Source organism: Microtus ochrogaster, unplaced genomic scaffold (genome assembly GCF_000317375.1).
Source record: "Microtus ochrogaster isolate Prairie Vole_2 unplaced genomic scaffold, MicOch1.0 UNK7, whole genome shotgun sequence".
Classification (NCBI taxonomy): Eukaryota; Metazoa; Chordata; class Mammalia; order Rodentia; family Cricetidae; genus Microtus; species Microtus ochrogaster.
This window is the reverse complement of record NW_004949105.1, coordinates 3,457,331-3,482,414: the sequence shown is the minus strand read 5'-3', so window position 1 is coordinate 3,482,414 and position 25,084 is coordinate 3,457,331. Positions and strand designations below refer to the sequence as shown.

Genomic DNA, 25,084 nt, shown 5'->3' with positions numbered 1-25,084 from the left:
CTATATGGCACTATATAACTGTGTAGGAGCAGATGGTTTGAATAGCTCTGGGGTTGGCTCACCTCTGGCAAGGCCAGTCTGAGGAGAGACTGGAGACCTGCCATGTGCTTGCTGCTGTTCAGTTGTGGTGCATTGATGGGTCAACCTCAACCTCAGGATCCTTGTCTTTGTCTTCTGAAGAGGAAGTCACAGGTGTGAGCATCCTTACAGCTTGTCCTGCCACAGCGTAGTGGTATCTTGGGAGCCTGGCCTTGATGTCTGAAGCATTTCCAGGCTGCACACTCACCCCCTGATACCCACCCAGCCCTGTTGCCTGAGCCAGCTGCAGGACATGGGGCCACTTACTTCTCTTTCTTACCCAGGGCACCAGCGTTTGTCCGTTACCAGCCTGCTTGTCTGTCATGGCTTGCTCATGGTTGGTACCAGCCTGGGCGTTGTTGTGGCCCTGCCAGTCCCTCGTCTTCAGGGTATCCCCAAAGTGACAGGTAAGTGGGCACAGTTACATGCCTGCCTCTCCTCAAAGTGGCTCGGTGTGTTGCTGTCATGTGGTCTTGAGGGCACTATAGATAGTTAGCAGAGATGCTCACTGACTGTTTTCATATTCTCTCCGTAATTCCATTTTTTTCTCTCTCTCATGTTAGTAGTTCCAGGAGAATCGGTCCTGAAAACTCATTTCATGGTGCCTTTATTACCCATTAGTTCCCATCAGAATGTAGGATTTTGCTCAGTGGAAACGGATCCCTTTTTACTGGGCGTAGAGGAAGCTGGGTAGGCACCTCTCCTCTGAGTGTTGCTTCTGGCTGCAGTTCTTACTAGGCAGCAGCTCAGCATCGTGGTCTTGAGGTTTCCACCTCAGGATGCTACTCAGAGGCAAGCCCCACCATGAACAAAGCATGATGGGAAGACGCAGGCAAGTGCCAACCAGGACAGAGCCAGGAAGGTTTCAGTAGCATGGAAGGAGACCTCCTGAGTGCTCAGATGAGAGGTGGGAGATGCACAGGAGTGGCTGCCTGGTCCTTCACTGAAGGAGAGGAACCCGGAGTGCAGACACTGCAGGTGAAATAAAGATGCTGTATGCGCACCAGGGAAGGCAGCTGCAAAGCAGAGGACTGAACAAGGCAGCAGCAGCCTCTTAACAAGGGCCGGGTTCCATCATGTTTCCTGACTGGTAGGGTTAAGGAATCCCAGTTCATTTACCCCTTACTCTTCCCTTCCTTCTTCCCTCCCTCCCTTCCTCCCCTCCTTCCTCCTTCCCCCCCCTTCCCCTCCTTTCCTTCTCCTCTCTGTTCTTCCCCTCTCCCTCCCCCACCTTCATTTTCAGAGCTGAGGAGTAAATCCAGGCTCACACAGGCTAGGCATTCACACTTACCACCCAGCTACTGCCCCAGCTCATAGTCGCTCATTTTTGAATTTTGTTTTTGTTAGGAGTGATATACAGCAGATACCTCAAGTTTTAATTAGCAAGTGTTTTTTTCTAATGTTAATGGGATAGCATGGTGGCCACACATCTGCTACCTGGTGGAGGACCTGGGGCGCGGTTTATGGGTCTGAGTTCCCAGGCAACCGTCCTTGTCCACTCACCCCTGACCCCTCCACACCCTTCCTTCTGTTTTAGTCACCAATCTGCTCCTCACATTACCTTCCTCTTTCTGTGCTGTCTACGGCAGTCTCGTAGAGTGTGTCTTCCTGGCGACTTTATTTTCTCCTCTGTTTCTGCTACTTCCTGCCATGCTCCAGTATCTGGGTGTCTGTCTTTAGTGCCTGTGGAGCCGGTGACATCGGGAGGCAGCACTCCGTCCGTGGCCAGGAGCTGTCTCTGGCAGCTCAGATGGACAGGAAGTCCTGGTTTTAATAAACAACTATAAAATTGCTTTTCTCAAGCTCCAAAAACTTTTTGCAGTGGAAATTGCTAGGACCTTCTGGGAGCGTAGGCATTGTGTTCCTGACATTGAACACATCAGTCTTTGATTTCTTAAGACTTAGGAAAACCAGGTCCATTTGCATAGAGTAAGTGAGGAAGTATGCCATGCCCAAAGCTAAAAACTTGCTATTGTATTACTCTAGGGGTGTGTATGTGTGTGTGTGTGGTCCATAGATTCTGGTTGAAAACATCAGATTCCCTATAGTTACAGGCAGTTGTGAGCTGCTTAGTGTGGGTCCTTGGAACTGCACCTCATCCTCTGCGAGAGCACTGACTTGCTTCCCACAAACTGTCGGCTTTAAGGCTTCCATAACTGAGCATCTACATGAAATGACCAGGGTGTTTCTACTTTAACTAGCCCATGTGTTCGTGCTGTTTTCCAAGCTGTTGCCTGGGTACGAGTGTGAGGTCAGATCCTGCCCTTTAATACCCTAAGCTGGATGTGTGTTATTAAAGACCTTTGTTGCATTGTCCTCTCAGGGCGAGGCATGGTCTCCTACCACGCACATAATGGGCCTGTTAAGTTCATTGTCATGGCCACAGCTTTTGAGAAGAACAAGGACAGAGCCAGAGACAGCCCTCCCTCTGGCCCCGAGCCTCAGGATGAAGACCCCAAGGATTTGCTCGGTGGCGGTGAGGACAGCACTTCTTGCTTGGGCCAGACTGACACCAACACAGCCATTTGGTTGGGAGACTCATCGGGATTGACAGCTCACAAGAGTGACCTGTCTTCATCCTCGGGGTCTCTGAGCCTGTCGCATGGCTCCAGCTCCCTAGAGCACAGATCTGTGGACAGCAGCCTGTGTGACCTCCTGAAGGACCCCAGTGGCTCCCCAAGGTGCAGGGCACAGCGCTCTAGGAGAGCCAAAGCCAGTTCCGCATTGGTGGTGTGTGGGGGCCAAGGCCACCGGCGAGTGCACAGGAAGGCCCGGCAGCCTTCCCAGGAGGACCTGGTGTCCTCAGTGATGGTGTGGCAGATCCCACTGCTGAGCACGTAGGGCAGAGACTGCTGCCTGGACCAGGGTGGCAAGCAGGGATAGCTCTCAGTGGGTGCAGGCCAAGTGGCACAGGCTGCATCCGTACCACTGGGACCAACTGGAAGCAGCGCTTGGGAAAGGAGCATGCAGCAGTCACACAGCTTCTGCCTTCTCCCACCGCACAGCTGAGTCCAGATGTGGGAGGGAGGCAGAGCAGCGTTGTGGCTGTTGAGTCACTGAGCAAAGTTCCGTAGTGCTACCGTCTGCCCCGTCATTCACCCGAGGTGCCAAGTGCGCTGACGGCGTCAGTTCCGGACATGCCTCAGAGAGCTGACAGGGCACTGTAGCATCCAGGAGCATAGGAGGCCATTAACAGTTCTTAAAATCATCCTATTTGACTTAGACTCACTACTGTTATTTATATCCTATATATTTTTTTTAAATCCCAGAATAAAAATTGTAACAATTTAAAAAGTCAGGTGACACATTCCAGTCCAGTCAACTTGTTTTGTTTGGGAGTGACTGGGGCTTTTTCCAAAGTGACTGATACGTGTACTGTACCCTTTAACAAATAGCATTTTTATATTGCATTTTCTATTAAAAATTAACCGTTAACATTTTAGTCAATATTCTAGCTGTAGTGTTTTGTACATAATCTTTGCTTTAAGCCAAAATATTCAATACCCGTCAACATTTGGACTCCAGTTTCCATGCCAAATCATCCTTGCCTTCTCACGCTAGTGATAGTGATATCTACGGTGGGACGCATGCGGGCGCGGCCACGCAGGGATGGCACTGGCAGAGGCTCGGGTCCGTGCACTATCAGAAAGCCAGCCCATGGTGCCGATGAGTCAGCCGCTGCCTGCATTGCCTGCCATGCCGGTGACCACACCCCCAAAGGACATACAGGGTAATATGAGAGGCAGCTGTGCCTGTCAAGGGACAGGAGTAACCTGTGCTCCGTTTGCCCTACCTGTGTTTGTACATCAGTGTTTTACTTACTGGATGGCTAAGAGTATTTTTTAATAGCCTAATTCAGATAGTCACCTGAAACACACTTCTCAGCACTTTACAAATGACTAAAAATGTTAACTTTTAACTTGGCCAAATATTTTCTAAATTGCACATATACCCAAGCTTTCTTAAACTGTTAGTTGCCATCTTGTTTAATAAAAATAAAAGACTTTTTATTTTAGAATGCAATATTACAACTTGCCTTTCTTCCTCCCCACCCACCCACCCCCAGTAAAATCCAAAAGGGGAGGATGCTGTCCTCTTCCGTCCATCCAGGCCCTGTAGTGGCCAGCTGCAGAGACCGAGCCAGGTGAAGGACAGCTCGCGGGTGAGCTGGGAACCTCCAAGGACCCCTGCACTTGCCGGTTCTCACGGCATATGACATCGTGAGTTCTTACTGATGGTTTGCAAGACCAGGGTGAACTGGAGGACAGCCGAGATGTACAGATCAAGTTCACAGCCCCGGATGGCAGGCGCCACGGATAGAGGATGTGCACGGGGCAAGCTTCACCGCAGCTCGGTACCTGGGAGAAGCAGGCTGTGAGAGTGCGGGTGGGAGCTCAAAGGATGGCAAAGCCTGCTGTGGCCTGTGTCTGCTGAGTCCTGGATCTGAGAGTCACAGGTGTGTCCGTGCCCACTGAACAAAGCAGCATGTTAAGGCCAGCCTACTTAATGAACAGCCCCTCGTAAACCCATATGGCGGAATCACATGAAGTTCTCTTAGGCTTGGGAATGAAGTATGAGCCCCATCATGCTGGCACCCCTCTCTAGGACCTGCAGCCTCAGTATTAACCCCCGGTCCTGAGAGAGTGTTTCAGGTGGTTTGTTGGGTCAGCTCCTGGGGTCATGAACTTGGAGTCTCCTTGGAGGCTCAAATGGAGAAGGACACCTACCACAGCCCTCAAGGCCAGCTCCTCACTGTCTTCTAGCACCATCGTGACATCCCCATCCTGTGTCCCCGCTTCCAGGACCCCTCCAGATACAAAGTTTTCGGGACATAGTAAGGTTTTGACAAAATTTCAGAAGCCACAAGTGCATCCGAGAGCTACCTACTCTCTGCCTTTGGCTAGTGTTGCCAGGCCTTGGGTCTGAGGTGTGGGAGAAGTAAGTGGCTAGCTCATCAGAGTGACATGAAGTAGAGCTAAGGGATCAGAGTGTGGTGATAGAATAGGTAGTCATGCCTGGCGGTGGTGGGGCACACCTTTAATCTCAACACTCGGGAGGCAGAGGCAAGTGGATCTCTGAGTTCGAGGCCAGCCTGGTCTAGAGAGTGAGTTCCAGGACAGCCAAGGGGCTACACAGGGAAGCCCTGCTTCCAAAACAAACAAAAACAAAACCTGGTAGTCAGAATTTGCCCACTACGTCATCACCTGGACCTCAGCATACAAGCAGGCTCTATAGCCAGCCAGTGCTCAGCAAGGTCTCAGTGAAGTGGTCTGGGGTGATAGGACTTCGTGTTCCCAGATCATCACAAGGAAGCCCTGGGCATCCTCCTATAGATTCATCTTCCTCCCCAGAGTGCTGCAAATGCACTCAGCTCCTAGGAAACATGAGCAAGCTGTCCTGAGTCTGTAGCAGGCAGCCCCGCCCACCCCGGGGAAAGCCAGAGGCCACCAAGGGACAGGATGACCTATTTGCTGGTTTCTGGCCAGACAGGACCTCAGCTGTGGTGTTGGGCACACAGTGGGGACACTGGGGATGTGTGCAGTCCTCAGGCCCAGCTTGACAGATCCTGCCACTGAGGGTGGCCTCATTGAGGCAGGGTTGAGTTTCAGAGAGATGAGCCAATGTCTGTGAAGCCCTTGGTGCTGGAGCCTGGAATACATTGTTGTAATTAGAAGTGTAAGTGTGGGTTATCTTCCACCCTTCAGCTGAGGACCGTCACTCAAAACTAGGTACCCAGCATTGCCTCAAGCATGGAAGACAGTGGTCAGGGCTGGTGACTACAGGATTTATTCATTGGCTCCCCCCAAACAGGTGGCCCACTAGAGCCATAGTTCAGGAGGAACCCCGACTGGCTCTCTCTGCCAGAGTCTGGACATGCCTCCACTTACCTCTGCATCCTCAGTAGCAGACACAAGGCTTGTCAACCCCAGCTTGGTATATGCCCTGGGGTCTGAGGATGAAGGCCCACATGGCGCCACGTCTTCAATTTGGAGCTCTTCACCTCTACAACCTTTGGCTAAGCCACACTGCAGACCCAGCTTCCCAAGGCAGAGTATTCACATGGGGATTGAGAAAGTTCCACTAAAGAAGAACCTTAGCTCTGCTCCAGGGCTTTGATCAACCTTCCAGTGACTTCTTCCCCACGTTCTAGCCCTTCTCTACTCTTATAAGCACACACATATCACATATACACACACAGTCTATATGCACACATTTACACACATAGGTATGTACCTATGCATATGCATACATTCACACACCTGCATGAAGATCTGTGCCCACATGTATGCACGTAGGTCTGCACCTGCATGCATTTACACCGAGTTATACACGGGTGCACACAGGTCTACATCCCTGTGCAAACCCATGCACTTACATATACCTGCACACGGGTCTGCATGTACCCATGTTTGCACACATACACATCCTTCTCTGACAATTGCTGCTTTCCATGAGGGACTGTTTGGGCAATGTTTACTGGAGTGGAAATAGCAGAGGCAGCTGTTGGTCACCCTGGGCTCGGGGCCAGTGCTCCCTGTGAGAAGAATTAACCATTTCTTGGCAAGCAGGGTTGGAAAGCCTTGGCATCTGAGAGCTTCTGTTGGTGTGGGTCACGTGTGTATTTCTTTGGTGCCAGCAGAACTCTACTTTCCTGTGAATGTCTGTGCCGCTGGGGGACTCATTGTGGTTCCAATGTAGGACTGTAAAAGACAAGTTGTTGAAGAAGGAGCTCTATGTCTCAAGGAGTTCGGAATGTGCTCCCCTGCTCTGGTAGACCCAGGCTGGCTCAGCCATGTGGCTACTATCTAGCGTGGTTGGTTGTCAAGATCAATGGGACAAGGGTAGACAACCTTTTACCAGCTCTTAACCTGGTTAAGACAGGGTCAGCACTGAGCTAGACATGCTACTTCTGCTGCGCTTCTGGTGTGTGGGCAGGGCACAGAGCCCAACAAACCCACTCACACCTTGTCATTCAGCTGCATTTAACTACCATAGCTGTGGTCAGGAGGCTATGGACTGTTGCCTGGAAACCTACCATGTAATCCTGACAGCCCTATGCAAAACCTGACAACTCTGGGGTCTGGTTCAAATGGAGCCTCTGAGCCTGACCAGTAGAACCCAGCCATGGCCCTATAGGAGCCCAAGAAGGACAGTATCCTAAAATCCCATAATCCATCAGGAAACTCAGAGCAGGGTGTTAGTGAGTGATGCCTACAGATGCCAGCTGCGTGGAGGAGCTGCCCAAGCTGGCTCGACTCCAGCCTGTCCTTCTTGAACAAGCCTCTCAGAGACAGGTGGACACCGGGGAGACCCCGGGAGAGAAGGACAGAGACTCTTGGAGACTTTCAGAGCCAGCTCTTCCAGCAGTGACGGGCCAAGGGGAGCACAGATACCTGGCATGCATTCGAGAAGGAAAGCAGGAGGAGCATGTTCTCTCGACTTCTCGCGAAGAAACAACTGTGTGCGGGCCCTCCACTGACAGCTGGAAGGTGGGCCCACTGCAGATGACAATACTGTCCCCTGGAGAAGGTGCCTGCATCCGCCCCACTGTAAGAGTGGAGTTGATGAAGGGAAGCTTGCCTACATCACCCCATGAGGCACGAAGACTGCATTTGCATTCTGAAACTCTCACTTAGGAGCCCCAATGGGGGAAGGCAGTGGAGGTGGGGGTGAAGGGGAGGCAGAGCCATCTAAAAGGGAGGGGGAGGAGGGTTCGTTGGGTTGGGGATGAGGCAGGGTTCACTGACTACTCAGTGCAGAGGCTACTGGGCACCATATAGTCTCCAGCATCCCTGGGATCAGCAGGGAATTGTGGTAGGGCTGGGGCAGGTGAAGGGCTACTGACTGATGTGGGCATTCTCCAGGAACCAGCGGGTGCAGGCTGGTGACTCATTCAGGCAGGAGCTAGACATGAGAAGAGGTGCTGGGACTCCCTCCCACCCAGGGACAGAAGGCAAGGGCCCCATAGGGTAGCGGGGTAGCAGGGCAGGGGAGATTGCTTGTCTGGTCCTTCTAGCCAGCCCCTGCTGCTTTTCTCATTTCCTGTCCCTCCTACTGGAGAACAAACAGCTTCTGGGTGCAGGGAGAGAGGCTGTGAGGGAGGAAATGGGGGGAGGGCATGCTCTCCTGGCACAGCAAGGCAGCTGGCCAGGCCTGCCCAGGCTGACCCACTTCCCAGGATGCTAGGAGCAGAAGCAGGAGCCAGAAAGAAAGAAAGGCTAAAGGTCTGTCTGGCGTGGTACCAGCATACACACACTGCCACAACTTCCTCAAGTCTGGAGGGGTGAGGGTATTCAAGAGCAGCCAGCCTAGGTGACTGTATGCTTTGGAAGGGCCATTCTGGGCCCTGCAAACCATCACCCTTTAAGCCCAGACAGCAGCGGGGAAGCAGGCCAGCCTGTCAGCTCTGAACACATGGGTCAAGTTTGCCAAGTGGTCAGGTTTCCGCCAACGTTTATGGAAATAGTCTAGGCCCAGTTTCAAACCCCGGTGCCCACCCTGCTCCAGTTAACCTCTCACACGAACGACACCTGCTTTTGCCCAAGCCAGTTTGGGGTAAGACAGAGTGAAAGAGTCCGTCCCCTTCCGCCAGCTGATGTCTTTGGAAAGACATGGGGAAACAAGGCAGGGTCACCTCAGAGGACCCCTCTGGGCAGCAGTACACACAGCATGCTATAGGTTCAAACTCAGGGACAAGGCACAAGTCTTAGCTGAAAGAGGCATGCAGGGCGCTGGCTGGGGCCTCTGCCTGTGCAGCCCTCTGGTCAGTGCGCTTCATTCAGTCGCTCCCTTTCTGCCCTTTGCTTTTGTTCATTGTTTGCATTCAGTCTTCTGGCTTTTTTTTTTTTTTTGTCTTTTACTTTTGTTCATTTATTTCCTTGCAGCGTTGTGAATGGAATCCAGGGCCCTGCACATGCTTGGCATATGCTCTTCCGCCGAGCTGCACCCCAGCCTTCATATGTTCCTTATTAAATGTTCCATCTGCTATAAACTGTAAAATAATCCATAATAGATTGGCAACATCAAGATGCTTAAGGTCATCTGGTTCATGCCCAGGCTGATTGGAAAAAACAAAACAAAACAAAAACAAAAGAACCTTCTATTTATACAGCCAGGATGCAAAACTTCTGTCTCAGTGCCATGGGTTGTAGCCCAAAAAATAGCAAAGCTGGGGGCTACAAACCACAGTTCTAGGGGCATAAGTCTGTGGCTAAGGTCTCTCACTGTGGGCCCTTGGACGGGGTCCCTTTGTGTCTGCCAGCTTTCGGTGTTCTATGGCATGGACACACGCCTCTCTCTGAACCTCTCTTGTCTTCATGACTTTGCTCTGTGTTACCTGTCTGTCTCTCTCTTCTCCCTTTGGGACACTGGCTATGCTGGTCTGAAACCTCCCTGCCCTGACAGCCACCTCTGTGAAAACCCTACTTCTCAATATAGTTACATTCTGAGGTGGGGGTGGGGATGGGAGACCACCATTTTTTTTATGATAGTACACAATTCATCCCTTAGTAATCTTTCAGGTTTCCAGAGTACACTATCTAAGGGAATTAATTATTTTAAATTTTTGAGAATTTACTACTTCAGACTGTACTCGTTAAAAATGACTAGAAAATTAGTTTTTGTAGTGATTTTAGGAGCAAGAGTGAGATAGATGGGTATATTATTTTTACTTGGATTCCTGTTATGTTAAACTGTATACAGCACCAAAGCCATTTTTTCATATTCCAAACTGCGTGGCATTCACCAGAAGAGAACAGATTTGTGTGACAACATGTATCTTGGCTGCCAGGGCTGGCATAGGACCGATCAAAGCCTGTGCATTCTGGCTCCTGGGGCTGTACCTTCTGCAGTACAGAGCGGTCCCCCTCTTCCAGGATGTCCATCTGGAGCTGCCTGATCACTGATCACATGCACAAGAATCCTGCCATTTGAAGTGAGTCAAACCACTCTGAGAGGCATAGCTCATGGGTACAATTACACTATACTGGACGTGGTGGCTCTTGCCTGAAATCTGAAATCATAGCACTTGAGAGTCTGAGGCAGGAGGGTTGCCATGAGTTCAAGGTCTATCTAGGACACATCATTTGTCCTTGTCAAAACACCAAAACCAAACTGTTGTAGGATATTTAACTATGCAAAAATGTGTTGCATTTTTTAATATGTAAAGATGTGTTTTATTTTTTAACTATGCAAAGATGTGTTGCATTTGTTTATGGTGCAGAATATTTGTTTAACTATGTAAACATGTTTTGCATTTGTTTGCTGTGGGACAATGGTCTGTATCCTGTCAATTATATTTTAAATAAATGCTGATTGGCCAGTAGTCAGGCAGGAAGTATAGGCGGGGCAAACAGACAGGAAGGAGAGGCAGGTCAATGAGAACAGAAGAAATCTGGGAAGAAGGAAGTACATTCTGCAGTCCTGTCCCAGCCACAGAAGAAGCAAGATGTGGCTGCCCGGCCAAATAAGGTACTGAGGCATGTGGCTAACACCGATAAGAATAATGGGCTAATATAAGTTGTAAGAGTTAATAAGAAGCCTGAGCTAATGGGTCAATCATTTTATAACTAATGTAGACCTCTGTGTGATTTCTTTGGGATTTAACAACTACGGGAACCAGGCAGGACAGAAACTCAGTGAACATTTGTTTATGTTCAGGAGTATTTGCTTAGCTATGTAAAGACGTTTTGCTTTTCTTTAATTATGTAAAGACGTGTTGCTATTTTCCCTTGCCTGCACCTGATTGGTCTAATAAAAAGCTAACCGGCCACTAGTGAAGGAGGAGGTACAGGCAGAACTTCCCAGTAGGGATGAATAAGTAGGAGGAGGAATTTAGGCTCAAAGATAAAAGAAAAGGAGATGGTAGGGAGAAGCCAGGGGCCGGCCAGACAAACACAGAGGAACTAGAAAAGTAGGGCGTACAGAATGAAAGAAAAGTAAAAAGCCCCAAGACAAAGCACAGTTGAACAGAAACAGGTTAAGTTCAAAGAGCTAGTGGGACAAGCGTGAGCTAAGGCCGAGCATTCATAACCAATAGTAAGTTTCCGTGTCTTCATTTGGGAGCTGGTTGGCAGCCCAAAGAAAATGCCAACCACCTCAGACTGACAATATTTAACTTATAACAAAACATGATCAAGATGGAAGGGAGTTCCATGTGTTCTCATTGGTGCTCATAGCCTTCTTGCTTTGTATTCTGTATCAAGGACCTCTGTTTATTTGGAAAGGTGGCATTTCATCACCAAAGAACAGGCTTTGGGCTTGGTATGAGGGGAACACTGCTCTACCTGTGTAAAGCGTGTGACCAGGAACAAGTCCATTACATTTCACGAACCACGAGTCGACTATAGACTGCAAATCCCAGCTTCTTAAGCCCATATGGCAATCAGTTGTGGGTCACAGAGCTGTTTGGACAACAGTAGAAGGGTGTGCAAATGCCAAACATCCATCTGAAACCAAACGTGTAATGCATCCGGGTGTTTTTTGCAGCACGCACTTCATTGGAGGGCACTTCTCTGCAGCCGTGGTCCTGAGCACATGGCGTATGCACTCTGCACTGTGCATGCTGTCATGCCCAGTGGTGCCATTGGATGCCGCCTGCAACATCTTGATGCAAATTCCATGCTAATGCCAGGAAGTGCAGTGTGTTTTCAGTGTATGTACAAATTGTCTGCTCTCACAGAAACAGTGTTTAATTACAGAAGATGAAGACTCCCAGTATTTTCCTTCTGACAACTCTCAGCATGTTAGTATCAAAATTAGTGCATTTTGTTTGAATATTTCATTTTAAAAATTGCTGTTGTTAGTTGCGTGATTGAGTTTCATAAAAAAAAATTGTTCAATGAATTTTGTCTTAGAATTAGACAAAAATTCCAATGACTTATGAAATTGGCCCCACACACAGCTTCTGCCCTTCCGTACTACATCTTTACATGGAGTAGTGCTCTCCACATTCACAATTATAAAATAAAAATATCATCTCAGGGCTGAAAAGATGGCTGAGCAGTTAAGAGTGTAAACTTTACTGCTGGCCAGCTTGGTTTAGCTCCCAGCGTACCTGCCATGTGGCAGTTCCCTAGCTCATCTACCTGTACCACCAGCTCCAGAGGAGCTGACACTTTTGGCACCCATGGGCCCCTGAACTCACATGTACACACCCCACGTAACATGCAACTCACAAACATGTGGTTAAAAAAAATAAAATCTTGAAAACATTATCAATCAACTCTAGAAAAAGCAACAAAGATGCTTTGTGTCTTACAAGATCAAATAATCAGTGGAAATATATATTTTTCCGGAAAAATAAACAAGCACACCCATCTCATTAGTAGTCAGAGTTTCTCTTTAATAAACGGTAAAACCATACATGTCAAATGATTGATTTAAAATAAATTTCTTTATGATTCATCATTTATACAAGTTTGATTTGTATACTTATGAAAGTGAAATCTTGTCCCACTGCAGAGAGTTTGTTTTCAGTTTATTAACATGTTTTTAAGACTATCTGAACTATTAAGGTTTTTTTTCCTCTTAAAGCTATTCTCAAAAAAATGTCTACTAGGATTCACACTGTAAACCTGCTGGCTTATTAAGGGGATGATTGCGGTACTCACTTGATAAGGAGTTATCTTCTCTCAGGAACTGATAACTGCTGAACAAATCTACCTGAACCTCCAGCCCACAGAGAGCAGTATCAAAGAGAAGGAGCCGCAGACATCTGGGCTAAACCCACATCTCCGTCACTCACAGCTTTCAACCCGGGAGGATATGGAACTCAGGAATGCATCCTGTCGTAGTCAGTGCTAAGGAAGGAGGTATCAGCTCAGAGTGGGGTCATCTATACTTTACAGTGCCTCGAAGGACATGGCATGCAGGATCATCTCACACAGGCGTCCATTTCCATAGCCACCCTCACACTGGACACATGACAACACACCAGGTTCTCAGGCACTGGTCTGCAGTGTGTGAAGAGAGAGGAGGGATCAAGCCACGCAGCCACAGCATTTAAGAAGGCCCTGGAAGAATCCATATGCAGGTTCATCACTGCACTGCGGGGAGTGGCTTGATCAGACAAGGCAGACTTAAGGGAGTCCCATGGGGGACATCTTCCCTCTCACACAGCATGCATTGGATTTCAGTGAACCAACAAACATCTAATTATTTATTTTTATGCCAAGAAGCTGGAAGTACTTAGAGTAACTGGCACCATTCCTGACCATTATTGGAATTTAATTGCTTGGGGGAATGGGGAGCAGTGTAGTACATGGAGTCTTCTGGGCTTTTTTTTTTTTTTATAAAAAGCCTGGGGACTGTCTGGTGTGGCATGTGCAAGAAAACAATACCCAGTATTTGACAGGAGCCAACCAAAGCGTGCGAGACTAGAAAAGAGTTCTGTGATTGCGACCTATGGGCCACCTGCCTCTTCTACTTCCCCCATAAAGGCACAGGTAGAGCTGAGAGTTCTCAGGCTAGTGATAGAATCAGGTGAACACCCTCCCTGGAGAAAGATGGCTCCACCTCTCAGTACATAGCACACACCATCTCCCTCAGTCTGAGGACTGTACAATGGGTACTGTAATGGCAGCAGAGAGTCTCGTCCCTGTCAGGTTTGGGAAGGGTGACTGTATTAGAGGTTTAGTCTGTGGAGACCGAATGCTGCTAGTGACCTGGACCTATCCACTTGTACTGAACACCCAAGGTGTAAAAGGTTCAATCAGTCACACCTGACTTTGGCAGATACCCATTGTCTTAGTTAGGGTTTCTATCACTGCAAAGCGACACCATGGCCACAGCAACTCTTACAAAGGAAAACATTTAATTGGGGCTGGCTTATAGTTCAGAGGTTCAGTCCATTATTATGGTGGGACATGGTGGTGTGCAGGCAGACAAGGTACTGGAGAAGTAGCTGAGACTTTTGCTTCTTGCAGGCAACAGGAAGTAGTCTGATGGTCTGAGCAAAGCTTGAGCAAAAGAGACCTCAAAGCCCACCCCCATAGTGACACACTTCCTCCAACTAGACCACACCCACTCCAACAAGGCTACACCTAATAGTGTCAGGCCCTTGGGGGGGGGCAGTCATTTTTTTTCATGGTGATGTGTCTTCATTCTTCTCAAGTCCACACTGCTGTTGGGGTTTTTCCGGGGCAGGAGGATTTAATAGCATACGCTATTACTCCCATCAGGATCACAATCCAGGTCAGTTTCAGGACCTCAGAAGGTACAAAGACCTTCCAGCGTGGGGCGGATGTCCATGAACATTTTCTTAAAGAGTGAAGAACTAAAGGAAGTAATTGAGCTTACCTTCCCAGAGGCTAGTGCAGGAGGGTTATGGGGTAACCCCATGTGTTCCCTACTTCACTGTTTATAGACTCAGTTTCAGTGAAGTTGGTGAAATTTGCAGAGATGTGGTAGATGGAAGTTCTTTGTTAAAAATCCCTGAGTGACAGGGCAGTAGAGGGTGTGGGTAGGACTGCAAATCCCACATGGTCCTGGACAACAGTGATTCTCCCAGCATTCAGAGCTGGGATGCTGGGTGCTCGCGGTGCAGGGAAAGCCAAGAAGAGGCTGTTTCCTGGTCAGCTTCTGCCTCTTCTCCACCCACGTGTAAATAGAAACACACTAAGGGACCTTGAGAGTCTCTCACAAGTTTGAGGAAAAACTGAAATTAATAATGAAAAGGATCTCAGCCTCAAGATTGCCTATTTGTGTCATAACAAACAGAAAATGGAAGGTCTAATTCCCGCAGTTTGCAGCTTTCTGCCCAGATTGATGCCTGGCTAATGAACAAGAAGGGTTTTTATAACTTTGGTATTGTACTCAGAAGGGCTGATGGTATAAATTGGCCAAGCATAGCAAAGCCGGGAAGAAAGCAAATGTCCTCTGAAATCTAGCCATGGATAATTTGCATAAAGCTTTTAAAAGTAGCATTTACCCGGTCCAACCCTGACTTGTCTCACTCACAAATCCCAGGCTGTCCAAGTAGGAGGGAAGGCCTTGTCTAAACACCAGGAAACATCCGCCGGTTGGTACATTTCTCTATCCTGAACTTTTTAAAGATTCCAAACATTATCAAGATATGGCTAAAGGGTTTTTAATTACTACGCGTGGCATCATCTCCAGTGGGGCCAGGATGTAGCATTGGAGTCCAACAGCTAAGACTGCCATAGGAGGAACCCATTCTACCGCTTGACACCTGTTCCCGGTGCCTTTTGGGTTTGAGGAAGACTCAACAGGTCATGCCCACAAGATGCAACGGGGTCTCATTACTGGAGGCGCCCCGTGCTTGGTGGAGCAGTTGTCTAGGCCCGCGGTTGACTGGCAGGAGTCCCTCTGCTCCCTGGGGATGGAAAGGGTTAAGTGCGGAGGCGCGGGAGCAGGGGGCGAGCGCGGGCCCGGCTCACACTAGGCCCTCTGAGGGCGAGCTCAGCCGCAGCCCCGACCGGCGGACCCCCAACCCGGAGGCAGCGCGCGGGACCGCGACGAGGTGCACGCGCTCCCGGGCCGTGGGCGGCCGCACAGCTCGCGCTCCCTGCAAGCGCAGGACGCATGCAGGAGTGAGCGGCCGCTGCCAGCCCAGCGGTTGGTGGGGGAGCAGAGGAGCCCGGCGCGCTCCCGGCGGCGGGAAGGGCGCGCAGCATCGTGGCGCTCGCTCGTACAGGTGCGTGGAGCCTTCGCCCGCGCCATCCACCCTCCACCCGCCACCGCAGCGCTCGTACAGGTGCGCGCGAATGTTCGCATACGCATGCGCGCCTGAGATCCCCTGGCCAGGCTGCGTGTCCTGGGCTCGGGTGGGCTCAGGGGTGGAGGGAGAGCGGCGAGCTGCGAGCGGTGAGGTAGGGGACCGGGCGCGGCCTGCGGGACTCTGGGAGGATGGAGAGACCTTGGGGAGGGAAGGCAGGGGCGCTGCTCTTGGCGGGAGGTGGGCACTGGTGCGGGGCTGGAGGGGGAGGGCGGGTTCTTCCAAGGTAAGCACCGGGCTGGGCGTGGGAGGGCGGCCGGCGACAGTGAGTCGCCCGCGCGTGCCCCTCCCAGGCCTGGATCCGGCCGCTCCCTCCTTCTGCGGCGCCGGGTTTTTTACTGGGGGGTGGGAGATAGGGACGCGGCACTAGCTCGAAATGTGGACACGGTTTGCTGCTCCGGGACCGGGGGCCCTTATGCTGTCTGTCCCCTTCGCCACGCATAATCTGCGGGGGCGTGCGGGCCACGGCACGACCACACTTTTCGCCTGGGCTCATGGAGCCAGACGGCGGGTCGGGGATGCCTGGTGGCCTGCCCGGGGACGTGCCTGACAGCTCAGTGGGGAGGGGGTGGAAGGAGGAAAGCGCGCTGCATTTAAATTAGGACTGAGTGCAGGGGCTCGCCTGCAGCCAGGCGACGGAACTGGCAGTGGAGCCCCAGCCTTCCCGGAACCCTGCCAGCTCCGCTGCGCGACCGGGACAGCCCCCTCCAGGGCGGTGGGGGCAGGTCCTGGAGAGTTCCTCTCGGTTGGCCCACTGCACCTGTAGCGCTAGACAGGATTGTCACGCCAACATTTTTAGCTTTCCTAAAGAACTTCCTTTCCCCCCTCCTTGCTAGTGTCTATTCTGGAGACAGGAAAAGCACGTCATCGCCGTGAGCACTTTTATTTCCACTCAGCCCACTCGGGAGCTTATCTCGAAGTTCCTTGGTTCCCCGCGGGTTCCCAGCACCCCTGCACTACCCACTGAATCGCAGTTACTGGTCTCTAATTAGTAACCCCGTGGCTGTCTGTCAATGGCGCCCTTAAGCCCTTTATCCTGAGCGGCTCCTAGTATTAGAACCCTCCCCGCCTCAAGTCTTGCCAGGCAGAAGGGAGCTTTCCCGGGTACCAGAGTTGCTGGGAGAAACCGGTGTCCCGGTGCTGATTCATTAGGCGCTCCAACGCTTCCTTCTGGTGTAACACAGCTAAGGTTCTGATGAGAAAAAAAATTCTACAGAGATTTTCAGTGCCAGCTACGAGAAACGGCTCATCTTATCAATAGGAAAGTACAGAGGGGAAATACTTAAAATATTTTGCTTGCAGTATGGAAGGTCTTCTGTGGTTAAGGAAGAAGGAGAAAGCCTTAAATACGTCTCGTTACAAGCCCTTCCCAGCAACGCCATCTTGGGGGCCACTACGCCATGAGAGGATGGAAGGGTCTGTCGTTTGAGATCACATCACCACTTTGTTCCACGCTGTCGGTGGTCTCTGATGGGGTATGCCCCAGTACAAGTCGCAGCATGAACAAAGGGACTTGCCTATGCTGTCTGAGCCAAGCAGCTCTCCCCTTGCCAGCGCTCCATCCAAGCTCATATTCCAGACGTTTCCTAAACACCAACGGCATAGTTTACTGTGTAATAACAGCTTGGTGCAAATCTGGATCCACTTAGGCAGTGGCAGTGATTCTCTGGACCGCCCTGCGTGGAGGCCTGTGGTCAGAACAGCCCTGGGCGACTGGGTATCGGGACTGTGTGGGGCAGAGCAGACTGCCTCCAGTAGAAGCCAGCCCAGCCTCCTGTGAGTCCCTGCAGTCCAGCCGTGTCTGTGCAGTTCTTTCTACACTGGGAGTGTTAGTACCAGCAAGTGTTTGTAGAAGATTTACAGTGTAGGACTTTTATAATAAAATGCAAACTTCTAGGAGTCTGTTTTGGAAGCGTTCTGGCTCTTGCTAGACAGAGTATCATAATTAAATATTGTCTTGGAAACTGAGGTCCGGTGAGTACTGGTCAGATGGCTGAACACTCTTTCAGTGATGCTTGTTGATGTCTGCTGTGAATGTGGTGTCATCATAGGTTCTAGGTACACAATTCTGGGTACTATCAACTGGATCTCCCTGCCTTTGCATCTTAGTCTCAAAAACATGAAGCATGAAGCATGCCCTGTCAGTACTTGTGTAAGAACTCCAGAGGGAGTGTGAACATCCCGTAAACATGCATAATGAAGACTCCTGGTGTGGCCAGGGGATTGGCATGGTGCATCAGCAGGGACTTTCACATGCAAAGGCCCTAAAGTGTGAGGTAGATCACTAGACTTCAGTTCACAGACATTGATGAAGCTTGACACTGGAAGGCAGGATGGAGGGGCACATGGCTCAGAATGGAGACCCTGGGTCAAAGGGAGAACCTGAAGATGGCAGGTGTGGGAAGAGGTTGCGTAAATAAAAGGCCTTGTTGGGATGTTTGGTGAAGAACGCTTACAGCCACACAGCTGTGGCATCTGCCTTCACTGAATCTGGGATCTCCGCGTGTCACCCATCTTCTGCTTTTGCTGCTATGGTGGTCTCTGCGCAGGATGTGGGCATCTGCTTTTGGATGCCTTGGTCAGCACAACCCTTTAGAACACCCATCTTCTGAGACAGGGCCTTTGTTTCCCATCACATGGGACGCAGTCCTCGGTTCAAGGACCATAACTCCTGTTCAGGTCCTCACGGCTGAGAAAACGTGATGGCTTAAACAATAGCATCTGTTCATTTTGGTTGCTATCCTGAAGTCTTAGGGGTGGCATGTCTGCCAGTCAGTGCCAGATGTGGCAGCCTGGAGGCTGGGCAGAGGCCGCTGGACCTCTTAGTTATCTGTGTGTCAACTTCTTCCCTGGAAAATCATGGGCTGTAAGGAGCGTGTCCTAAGAAAGAGTCCCATGGAAGCTGGACCACTTTTTCCTGGGGAGCCTTTAGTCACATAGTGCCATTTCCGTTACAGTCACAGCCTGCTGAGTGAAGGAAGAGCTGGACTCCACCACTCAAGGAGCTCTGGCTCTTACCCCAGGGAGAGTCCTGCATAGGTCACATCTAAGAGGTGTCTTTGGAAAGTGTCACTTGTCACTTGGATTGGAGTCAGACCTCCGACTGCTGACTCCAATCCCCCTTCCATAAGATGAGGGTCAGAAATCTCAATACCTTACACTCCCTTGGGGTCACAGTTTTAAGTCCCGTTACTGGATGAAGGAGCTGCCTTGAGCCCTTCCTATCCATTCGAAGGCCTGTGCACCCGAGAGGGAAGATGTTTGCTCTACACCCGTAGGTACCACAATCGGCAGCACGGGGTCACTGTCGATCTTGCCAGTGTTCCTCAGATAACCATGGGACACGAGTGTGCAAGTGTGTGTGTGGGAGACCGATGCTGTGGCAAAACTAACTGCCAAGGAATTAAGGGAAAAGGGATTTGTTCTGGCTTAGGGTTTGCTCTCTGAACCACGTGGTGGGGAAGGCGTGGCAGTGAGAAAGAGAAGAGGCTGGGGGTTGCATTTGCAGTCAGGTAGCAGGATGGATGCTGGCTGGCGCTCAGCATGCTTCTTCTGTTTCCCTTTTTATGCAGCACAAGGATGGTGCTGCCCACATTCAGGGTGGGTCTTCTCTTTAGAGGTGTCTCTCGATGATTCCAAAGCCAGTCAAATTGGTAGTGAAGATTAATCACAACCAAGGCCCCATGGGTGGGGCAGCTCAGCAGGCAGGTGCCCAGGTCCCAGAGCTCTGAATGTGGTTTCTTCTTATATGACTCACCTTGAAGCTTTGTCCCAGTTTGAAGTGTCCCCTGAAAGGCTTGTGTTGGAGGCTTGGTTCCTGATGACATATACTTGATTGTTTGGAGGTTGGTGCTGCTCCTGTGCCAGCTCTTGTGATTGGTTGTGCTTGGTTCATTGTGAGTCCACTTCCCACGTTTTGCCTCTTCTGAAGGTGGCATTTGTCCATTGATTTTGGTCATGCCTGTGCCGGAAGCCATGTTGACAGTCAGAGCTGTGTCCTTGGACTTCCCAGTCCTCAGAGATAAATAACTTTCTATGTTTTATAAATGTCCCGGTCTCGGATGTCCAGTTACAACCACAGAAAATGTGTTAGTACACCAGGAAGAGCTGATGGTGTAGCATGAGTCTGGAGGGTGAATTCTCTTTTCCTCAGACACCTCCATCTCTCTCCTAAGCTGTGCACTGACCAGTCAAGGCCTACTCAGAAAATGGAGGACATCTAGTTTTACTCAGTCTGCTGACTTTGTGCTAGCCTTGTCTAAACATGAAATATAGGTTGATATCCAGGTGACATATAGGTTGATGTTTGACCAAACATCTGGATAGTGTTGTACACCTACATGGATGATAAAACCAATCATTTTCTCATCTCTTGGTGGGAAAGGGAACCGAGAGACTGATAAGCCTTTGGCCCACAGCTATCCCAAGACAGCCAGTTACAAACTAGCTGTATCTTGATCCTGGCCCTCCGTGGAATGTCTGCTGTTTGCTGCAAAGCGACCTTCTCTGCCTGTGTTCTGCCTCCCTCCCCCGCCCCGCAGTACCTCCTGAGCCTAGCATGCTGTTTCTTCTTGTACTGCATCTGTTTCCTTTAGCTGGAGCTGGCCGCATCTCACCCCATCCAATTTCCAATTGTCTTAGAACGTCCCGAGTTTTCAGGGATCTCTGGGGACCCACGCCGCTAGACAAGAGCTGCATCTGCACATCCCTTCTGTATAGAGTGTTTCCTTCTCTTGGGCTTCCGCAAGGCTGCCCTGAGTAAAAGCGCTTACAGTTCCCAAAGGCGCTGCGCTCTGCCAAAAGGAACCACAGAGCCCCGTGCTTCTCTTCATTGACCGTTTCCTGGGGGCCAACCTGGTGAGGCAGCATCACAGAAACCGGAACAGGCACCTGCAGTAGACTTGCTAAATATGGGAGTCTTTTTTTAATTGATTTTTATTGAGCTCTACATTTTTCTCTACTCCCCTCCCTGCCTCTCCCCTCCCCCTTCTACCCTCCCCCAAGGTCCCCATGCTCCCAGTTTACTCCAGCGATCTTGTCTTTTTCTACTTCCCATGTAGATTAAATATGGGAGTCTAACGAAGGAGGAGAGAAGGATAAAGCAGCTAGGACCTCAAAAACAAACAGAAAAGACGGAAGGAAAGGCGAGAGTGAGCCTTACCCGCCTGCCTCATGGATAACACGGGTTCAGTCCTCCAGAAGGCACATTTCAGCTACTTTCCAGAGAAGATTCAACTCATGCCGCCTTTGAGAAGCAGGCTTCCCTCTTAAGGTTAAACTGCACACAGCAAGGGGGCAGAGAGGCCTACCATGTGAGAGGGGCCTGCGGGACTGTGGGTGCCTGTGCTTGTGGCCAATGAAACAAGCTAAATTAGAACCTTTATGGCAGACAAAGGCGCTCTGTACTGCAGGAGCATATGCAATGATAGTAATTAGGGGGTCTTAATTGGGGGGGTCTCTATTGCTCTGATGGAGCAACATGACCGAAAGCAACTTGGGGAGGGCAGGGTTTATTTAGCTTACACTAACACATCACTGTTCTTTACTGAAGGAAGTCAAAGGAGGAACCAAAGCAGGACAGGAACCTGGAGGCAGGAACTGATGCAGACGCCATGGAGGGGTGCTGTTTACTGGCTTGCTCCTCATATCTTGCTCAGTCTGCTTTCTTATAGAATCTAGGACCACCAGCCCAGGGGTGGAACTACCCACAGTGGGCTGGCCCCTCCCATCAATCACTAATTAAGAACATGCTCTACAGGCCTGCCGACAGCCTGATCTAGGGAGGCATTATCTCAGCCGAGGTTCCCTTCTCTCAGCTATCTGTAGTGCGTGTCAAGTTGACACAAAACTAGCCAGCATGAATAGCAACAACAATACTAATGCAGAGATCAGTTTATCAGACCGGTGCTGTTAAGTTGCTAAACTCACTTGTTCTTGGGGCCAGGTGTCTGGAAGGTTGCCAGAGCATGTAGGGCTGTTTGCTTAGAGTCTGTGGGTACCCAGAGCTAGCAGGACCCTCCCCCATCCCAAAGGAAAGGGACACCTGGAACTCAGCCCTCTTAAGACAGCTTGCTCCTTTCCACACAGTGTCATCTCCCTGCCTTCTCTGCTGCTATTTGGTAAAGTGTGACATTCTTAGGGGTGTCCCGAATGTGCTCTCAGGACTGAGGAAGCACCTGCAGAAAATGAAAGGTGCCTTTGTGGGACTCCTGTGGCAAAGGCCAGTCCAGGCTGGACCACTCTCACAAGACCCCCTCAGAGAGAAGAGACCAATGTCTATAGGAAGGCTACCCACAGAAGCTGCAAGGGTATTGGGCCACCCATGTGACCTTTGGCCTCAAAGGGAGATAATCGTAAATCCTCATTGCAGAGTGCCCTTGGGACCCTGTGCTGAGGTTGCCTTGCAGCCACTCCTTCCTCCATACTTTACTCTTATCCAGCACACTTGGAAGGGTTCCAGCTCCCAGAGTGTGTCAGCACTGGAGTGTTGGGCCGTCATGTGACCAAGCCAGGGTGCCCCACCCCAGCCTTCCTGTCTCAGCATCATCTCTTCCAGGCCTCCTCTTTCTGACCTCCAAACAGGAAGTGTGGCTTTGGACACCGTAACTGTGATAAAAAGAATCCTGTTTTCTCTGTGGCCCCGAAGCAGTTAACACCTGCTGTGGAGGCTGAACAGGACGTTCCAGTTCGGGAACATCCTATGTTTGTGAACTGACAGTTTTCACAAGCGCAGGCACTGTGGATGCGGAGAGCAAAGGAGCTGGAGTCTGGCTGGGGGCCGCCGCCTACTTTAATCAAGTGTGCTGACCAGAAGCTGCAGTATGGGACCTGCCAGGGCTTGGGCAGTCCTGACGCTGTTGCCACTGTGTGATCTTGCCCAAGTTTTAGTTTTATAAACCCAAGAGCTCACAAGTTTAGAAATTATTTCCTCCATTTCGTTTGCCTAGAACATGAGTAACCACGTAAGTCACTTAGCTGTCCTGTCCCTTGCCTGGTGACAGTCTTACTTTGTCTAAGATTTCACACCTCGTACTTAGTGTAGGCCAGCTCATGGCACTGAAAAGTCTGTCACTGAAGCATTCAGAGTAACAAATTACAAGTGAAAAGACTTTGAACAAACACAGACTGTCAGAACAGAAAAGGAGGCACTCCTGTTCCTGAGACTGAACGTGTTATTGTTGGTCCTTTGATGCAGGAGGAAATGCCCCGTACTTCACACGTAGAGTCTGCTCAAAGACCTGTCTCACCTCCCTTCCTGTGTTTTCCACTTTGCAAGCGACAGGCAGTATTTTTATATTTAAGAAAGCGTGTAGGCGGCATTACAGGTAACACCTGGCCAATCATCAAAAAGGCAGAATCCTGTTTGTGGGATTCATTACGATTGGGCTGTGCGGATTTGAGCTCATGGATTTTAAGGTAAAGTTAGCAGTGCTGAAGAATAAGAATCAAGATCTTTTATCTTTGTTTATGTCTGAAAGGACAAGACAGGCTCTCCCTGCTCATCACTGCTCGCTTTAATTCTTCCAAAGGTGCTCATGGGTCTCTTTGTGGCCCAGGTGACAGAACTCTGTGGCTACCCTAGATCTCGCTGCCCCTTAACATTCCATTGTCCACTCTCGTGGGGAGCCAGACTCACTCCCACAGGCCTTCGAGTCTCCCACTGGCTTCAGCAGAAATTACATATTCTCTGGGAGCATCACCTGCCCTGGAAGTTAGGTCCTGTCATGGCATCTTAGGTCTTGTGTCCACACTTAGCTGGTCATGGCGTCTGATTCCATCTAAACATGTGGTAGCTTAGTCTGTCTCCTGATACAGCTCCAGGTGCCCAGCCTTGTGTACCCAGCCCATGGTAGGTGCTCTGTGTCCATCTGATAATAACTACCGATAAGTATTGTCCAGTTTTGGAGGACCAGTCAGAACCTGAGTGGATGCTTGGAAAAGCTGCAGGTTCATCAGCCTTGCTGGCCTCTCATTTCTGGCGGTAACACCTGTCACTGGTGAAACGTTCCATGTTGACTTTGGGCTCACGGACGGTTCCACAGTCAGGCTGGTCCAGGCAGTGCTAGGAATCAGATGTTCTAGCTATACATGTAAGATAGACTTACAGTGTGTGTACCTTTCCCCCGGGTCTCAGTGATTCCAGGTGTTCACGCTTTTTATTTCTCCAAGTCCCTAATGTCACTTGAGTCACTTCCGATTTCAGAATATTCCATCTGTGTCTGGGCGTCTGTCCTCGCAGAAGGCAGGGGCACAGCTTGCATCATCTAACCGTGAATGCCTTGAGTGAACCAGCATTTAATTTCCACCGTTTTCTGTCAGTCCATCCACCTCTGATCCCAGTGAGTCTGCCTGCCTTGTAACAGAGATGGGGTGGATAGGGTTGCTCTGTAGTCCAGGTTTGAACACGCCCATCCTTGGGCAGTGGTCTTTATCCCCATTTGCTTTCAAGTGTTGTGCTTCAGGCTTGAAAGTAGAAAATGCGTCCTGTAGGATATGAAGCTATGTCCTGTGTGTGTTTCAGAATAGTGGGATATAAGACCATCCACAATTGGGTGGAGGAAACAGATGGTGACATCTATTATTTCATGACCTGGTGTCTAACTGAATAAGTGAAAATGTAATCTCTCTACATGATACTTCAGATCTCTCCAAATAGCCCTCAGCTGGTGATGGTCTAGGGTCCCAGGGGACGGAATCCTGCCTCCTCTTTATTATGCAGTGTGGCCTGACCCTAGCATCATGCTGTAAATACTGTGAAACCCTGGGGACTAGAGTCTGACTGAGCGTGGACCTTTAAACACCATGGCCAGTGAATAGCCCTGTTAGCTCACATGTTTTATTAAACTTAAGGGCTAGGAAAGCCAAATGCCTCGGCTCTCCTCTCCAAGGCCACCTGTAGATGTACAAGGGCGATGGCAGGGCCACTGCTGTGCTGGGTTTGGTCTTTTGAGACCATGCACCTAATGTTTCTGAGAACAGATCATTTGCTTGTCTCTTAATCAAGACAGTGGTTCTGTTACTCATGCGATGGTTGTGATAGTGGCCACAGCTGTAGGGCATGTCCAGATGAGTACTGGTGGGGACATGTCCAGGTGGGGTGCTGCAGCTGTGGGGGCATGTCCAGATGAGTACTGGTATGTGCAGCTCACAGACCTCAGAATTCTGTATGCCAGATGAAGGGTTTGGGACCTGATTCAGTCCAGTGCTCTTTCTCCTGTGGTTTTCATATCTTAGATTTTTTTTACTTATGTGTTGAGATTTATGCACGCA

At 50.1% G+C, this 25,084-nt stretch overlaps 2 protein-coding genes across 7 annotated transcripts in view; both read left to right on the top strand.

Annotated features, from left to right (window-relative positions):
• The window catches only part of Arhgef10 (Rho guanine nucleotide exchange factor 10), an 85,783-nt gene extending 81,695 nt beyond the window's left edge, over window positions 1-4,088 (top strand). For all 4 annotated transcript variants that reach the window (XM_026788805.1, XM_026788807.1, XM_013353442.2 and 1 more), the window contains 2 exons: window positions 363-485; window positions 2,402-4,088. In XM_026788805.1, coding sequence (XP_026644606.1) covers window positions 363-485; window positions 2,402-2,919 — 641 coding nt within the window. In that variant the 3' untranslated portion in view covers window positions 2,920-4,088. The remainder of the gene's footprint in view (window positions 1-362; window positions 486-2,401) is intronic.
• Window positions 4,089-15,099: 11,011 nt separating this feature from the next.
• Kbtbd11 (kelch repeat and BTB domain containing 11) overlaps window positions 15,100-25,084 on the top strand; it is a 22,918-nt gene continuing 12,933 nt past the window's right edge. Inside the window, exon 1 of one of the 3 annotated variants that reach the window (XM_026788797.1) lies at window positions 15,100-15,733. The gene's annotated coding sequence lies outside the window, so the exon portion shown is untranslated. Of the gene's footprint in view, window positions 15,909-25,084 lie in introns of all 3 variants that reach the window. The other 2 variants (XM_026788798.1, XM_005366233.3) reach the window with 2 other exon arrangements.